Source organism: Arachis duranensis, chromosome 3 (assembly GCF_000817695.3).
Source record: "Arachis duranensis cultivar V14167 chromosome 3, aradu.V14167.gnm2.J7QH, whole genome shotgun sequence".
NCBI lineage: Eukaryota > Viridiplantae > Streptophyta > Magnoliopsida > Fabales > Fabaceae > Arachis > Arachis duranensis.
In genome coordinates this window covers 31,032,409-31,038,103 of record NC_029774.3, presented here as the reverse complement: position 1 = coordinate 31,038,103, position 5,695 = coordinate 31,032,409, and the positions used below count along the sequence as shown (strand labels likewise).

The 5,695-nt window shown below is 30.9% G+C and overlaps 1 protein-coding gene across 1 annotated transcript; it reads right to left on the bottom strand.

Annotated features, from left to right (window-relative positions):
- Nucleotides 1-3,550: 3,550 nt before the first annotated feature.
- On the bottom strand, nucleotides 3,551-3,865 carry LOC110278500 (putative lipid-transfer protein DIR1). The gene has a single exon (XM_021136759.1). It carries the CDS (start codon nucleotides 3,863-3,865, stop codon nucleotides 3,551-3,553), a length of 315 nt encoding a protein of 104 aa, XP_020992418.1.
- Nucleotides 3,866-5,695: the final 1,830 nt, after the last annotated feature.

The following is a 5,695-nucleotide window of genomic DNA, read 5'->3' as shown; positions in this document are numbered from 1 at the left end:
AATTAAACTACAAATTATCTATATCTATAAATAAAATAATTAAGTTATTTATTAAAAAAATCCTTTATGCTATCTATATTGTCAGCCCGTTTATTACTGTTCCTCGATTAGTTCATTGGGTTTCTTCGACTAAAATCAAATACGTTGTAGCTGACGAAAACACAAATCTATCTTTGGCTTATTCTTCTGATCACTGAAAGATGGACGGGGGCTTCTCTTATCTCAAAATTCCTTTCAATAGGTAAGGATCAACAGGATGGGTTGGGTAAGTAAAATAAGAAAGGATTAAGAATTAATTTTTGTCTTTGACTAATATTCTTCTTTTTCTTTAAGTCTTTTTTTTTCTATTATTAATTTTTGCTCATCTACTGTGGTATTGGGTTATTATTGGTTAAACAAAAGTTGTTAACTAACAAAATTACTTTTAAAATTAAGAGTAATTATTCAAATCAATCTCTAAAAATTTTAAATCAAATATTTTATTTTAAAAAAATAATACTCACATCAATGCCTAATATTTTTCTCCGCTAAATATAACAGTCTTCAATCGATTTTTCAGTATAATTCACTAACAAAAAATGTTGAGTTGACACGTAAACTCACACACATGACAATTAAATGTCCACGTGTGCGAAAAGGACAAAACATACATTCCCTGACATAAAATTTTAAAACTACGTCCCTAACCCCAACAAAAAACATATCCTTTAGTTTCGGCCCCGATCTTTCCTCCAATAGATGCTTAACTCCCCTTCCATCCTTTGTCCTTCCTCCCTTTCCTGCTTAATGAAAAACATGTCTAGAGGTATACCTATTCTGAGGACTTTTAGGATATCTTTGAGGTACCCGTTTGGTTCAGGTTGGTCTCCTCAAGAAAGTGGTGACAGAGGATGGGGAAGTAGGCAAGAAGATTTGGATTGAACCGAAGGATATGTGAGTTTGTTTAGGATTGAATCTCTTTTTTGTATAGTATGTTACTGCTATTGATAAGTGATGCCATTTTTTGTAGTATGATAAGTTATTTTCTTTATTAAAACAACACAATTTTGAATTTTTAGGTCAGGGATTACTGTTTTGTCCTTTTTGTCAATGTTCTGAAAATCAGACTGGACTGGCCAGTTCGACCAGATTAACCGAAAATCGGTCATCTGACCGGTCTGGTTGACGTCTAAAATTGTACTGCAAAAAATCGGTCAAAAACTAGTTGAACTAGTTAACCAGTGAACCGGCTGAACCGGCCAAGTTTTTAAAATGTTCGGATCTCTAATCAACATTAAAACAGTGCCGTTTCGGTCCCAACCCAAAAAAAACAATACTCGGCCCAAAATGAGAACACCCATCCCCTCTTCAATCTTCCACAAACGCACAAAGCCTCAAATTGACCAACCCTAACCCTATTAGAGCAAAATCATCAAAGCTTTTCAGGCACCATCAGTCCCTACCACTCTCGGCAGTGACAACTAATGATTGCCATCCTTGCTTCTCGAAGGTATTCTTTCCTCCTCGAGTCGCAAGCCCAAGGGTGCCGTCAAGCCGGACCTATTCTCCTCCTCGTTGCCAGGAGTTCGTCAAGCCCAGATCTGTCATCGTCATTGTCAAGACCGAGGGTAACGTCGTTGCTGCCGAACGTTTCTGTTGCTCAACGTCGCGAACGTCTACTCATCCCTGTTCTCCTCCCCATCGCAAATGTGCCTATTCTCCTCACCGTCGTTCCAGTGCCTCCAGAAGCTTCCTTCCTCTAACAACAAGTTCACCTACAACTGCGACAACCATACCTTCAAGTTTCTCGTCAATAATGGCTTCAATCGGTTCCTTTCTTTTTCTCTTTAGATCTGTTTTTCTCTTATTCAATTTTGTGTATATATGTATGCATTTTTGCTTAGATGATTTTTAGGGTGAAATTCTCATTGTGTTTGAGTGATTTGAAATGTTGCATTGTCATTTTTCAGCTTACTGTGTTGTTGCGAATGAATTGTTGGAAGGCAGGTTCCTATTGCGTTTTTGGAGTGAGTGAAGGATAATTTTATTTCAAATATTGCGTTTCTGTTTTGTCCCTTTATTGCTCATTGAAGGTATGCTATATTGCAAGTTGTAACTGCAATTGAAGCATGAAGTTGGGTTTTAGACTTTTCTTCTTTGAGGTTGTACCAATTTTTTAGGAGAACTATTTGGAAGGGTTGAATGTTAAAATAAAAGTTGGTCAATTATTGGTAAATCTCTTTTCTTTTAGGATTTTCAGGGGACAGGGGATGGTTTGTTTTGTACATCTTGAAAAAATATTGCTGCTGAAATTGGTTCATAACTATTTTTAGTTAGTAATTTGATATTAATTGAGCGAATTTGGTCTAATTAAGTAATTATTGACATTGTTGGTGATTGTTGATTGAATGTGGATAACTGGATATAGTATTTTATGCCATCATTTTTTTCTAAATTTTTATGTTTGAATTTGAATGTAGAATTTTAATGATAAGATGAGATATAGTTTAGTTAGTGGGTGGGTTATGAAAATTTAAATCTTATTATTATATAAATAATTGAATTTAAATTTTAAAAGATTTATATTATATTTTTAATAATTTTATTTTATATTTAACGAAATCGGTTCGACTACGATTAGATCATTGAACCATTGAAACAGTTACTCGACCGATTTGATGATCAGTTCGGTTCTCGCAACCTTACTTTTCGTACACAGAGACATTCAACTATCATATGTGCAACTTTATATGCTAACTCGGTATTTGTTAGTGAGTCACGCTAGATAACATGTTTGACAGAGAAAAATATTAAAAAATTAATTTGGATATTAATTTTTTTTGAGACCTAAATATCTACTTTTAAAATTCTTAAGAACTGAATTGAGTAATTATTTTAAAATTAATGATTTATTAATCCGTGTATTGAATTGAAGTGACTTATATATTTGTGGACTAAGAGATAAATTATTTATGAGGAGTGCTAGAGGTCAGTAAATTTTATAATTTGTAGCCATCAATTAGCTATCATTAGTATTTTTAATAGTGTGAGATTATATTTAATAGTATAAATTTTTTTTACTGATTAAATACTGGCCAAATTTTAATAAAACTACTGATCCATAAATTATCTCTTTATTTATTTCACACTAATTCATTTTAACTATTTGGCTTTATCAGCAAACAGAATTACACAAGTTACTAAAAGTAATCTGGTAGCGACACGTTTGTATAATATATATATGTAGACACTGAATTTAAGCGAACCTAATATTCTTAGATATACTAAACAACTCGATTGAAATAGAGGGAAAACACATATAATATACAAAAAAAAATGTAGGAAATAAAAGTCAAGCCTCATGAAATAAAATTATCTTCAATGGAAGGGTGCCCTTTAAGGACTTCAATTCCTAACCCATCAATCATACAGACAAATTCAGTTCTTGAGCATCCAAGTACATTATGGCATAGATAAATAGTAGATAGTAGATGCAGTACAATTGATGCCTTAATTGCGTCTACATAAGGACATATATGGAAAAAAAGTACACACATTATATCATAGAAGCTTAGCAACCAACAGGAGTTTGGAGATTGCACTTGGCGGGAAGTGAAATAGCAAGATCTGGATCAATTCCAAGAAAGGGCAGCTCTACTGAGTTCTTGTAAGAGCAAAGGCATTGCAAATCTGCATTACTAACAGCGTTGCAGCATTCTGTTGTTGGATCAGTTGGGTTTGGCTGAGTCACCGATGGCTTGCAAGCCATCAACCCATCCTCACTCATATTACATACACTAATACCACTTGCACCTTTCGTCATATTAGCGCTCATCAGTACTGCCGCCACCACCATTAATCGCAGTGCGACCCAACTGCCATCCATTTTTGCTCAATGAAATGAAATGCCGATGGTGATGGTGATGGCCAGTAAATATTGATGAACAAGCGTGAAAGTGAAAACTGTGGGTATTGTTATTTAAAGAAGAGAGGATCGGAACTTCGTAGCCTCACGTTTATGGACCCGTGAATAAATGGTTTGGCGGGACCTTAAGGTCACGGGGTGGTCGGATTCTTGTTTCTGTATGTTGTCACTTCGTACGTAAAGTGGTTTGATTTTGTAGTTCATGGAATTACACGTAGTAACAACATGTACAGGAAAAAAATTTAGGAAATTCTATATGCACCAAGCAACTAACTTTTCAAAAAAGGGAGCCATTTATAAATATATATATAAAGAGTATTTTAATAATTTTTTTATAATAGAGATATGGTAATTATTTTTAATAAAAACAAATATTATTTTAGATCAGTTCAAAGTATTATTTATTAATTTTTTGACTAAATCAATTTATCTAATCTAATTTTAATAAAAATAACATAATTTAATTAATTAGATGTATTAAATTTTAATTACTTAAAAACATCTTTAAAAAAAGACGTTTTAAACATTCTTATTTAATTGACTCCCTTCAAAAAATTATATTTTTTTAAACACTAGTTTTACTTTAAAAAAAAACACATACACCCTCGCATTTTCTTCCACCTTTCTTCTCCTCTCTCTTCCTAACTCTTCTGCTCTTTTTCCTTTTCTCTCTTCTCCGCACTTCTTCATCACATTTCTTCTCCTACCACTTTCAACTTTCCAGAATCAAGAAGCCACTAGATACTGAAACAGAATATTGAAAGTTTCATTCCTCCTTTTAATTGCGGCATTTTTTCAATAATTTTAAATATTTTGTTTTTTTATTTTCATTTTTAGATTATTCCTTTTAATAATTTTAGATGTTTTTTATTTTAAATTTTTTTTAAAGGTTTTAGATGTGTCTTTTTATAGGTTTTGGATATTTTTTTAATATTTTAGATATTTTTTCTTAAATATTTTATGATTCTTTTTTATAATTTTAGATATTTTTTTTTAATTTTCAGATATTTCTTTTCGTATGTTTTGAAAGATAATTTTTAAAACTTAACAAAAAAATTAAAATTGCTAAAATAAATATTCAAAATTTAATAAAATAAAACATGCAAAATCATAGAAAGAAGCATTTGAAATTTCTGAAAAAGTTAAACATTTGAAATTCAAAATATTATTTATTTTCATTTATTTTTTAATATACATTCTCAGAAAAAACTTCTGAAATCTCTAACATGCATTTAGACATCCAAAATTTATGTATAAAAAATATTTAAAAAACATTAGAAAATAATGCGTTTTTTTTTACCATAATTAAAAGAGTTTTTATTGTGTTTAAATTTTAGACTTTTTTTAGTTAGGTTATTTCGAAATTCTTTTATAATGATTTTATGTTTCTTTTTATTATATTTTACATATTATTTTTTGTTGTTAGGTTTTTAGAATTTTTTTTTGTCAGATTTTGTTTCTATTTTTAGTTCGTTTAATAATTAGCTGTTGTTGACTAATAAGTAATATCCCAGTTAATTAGCTAGCATGATATATGTGGCTTCAGATCAATAGTTCTTGAAGTACAAATATATGGAGTCCAATTTTTTTTCTTTTTTCTTTTTTAAATGTATACGGAGCCAAAATTTGGGCTGCCAACATTAATCAATATTTTATTTCAAAAATATTTAAAAAATAATAAAAATTCAATGGTGAATGCAGATCGAATTGAATTGGATATGATCAAAATTTTGATCCGATCTGTACTAAAATTATCGGATCGGATCGGATCCAATATCTGCAGTTTTAATA

Coding starts and splice junctions, on each gene's coding strand:
- LOC110278500 (XM_021136759.1), bottom strand. CDS start 3,865: ATGGATGGCAGTTGGGTCGCACTGCGATTAATGGTGGTGGCGGCAGTA.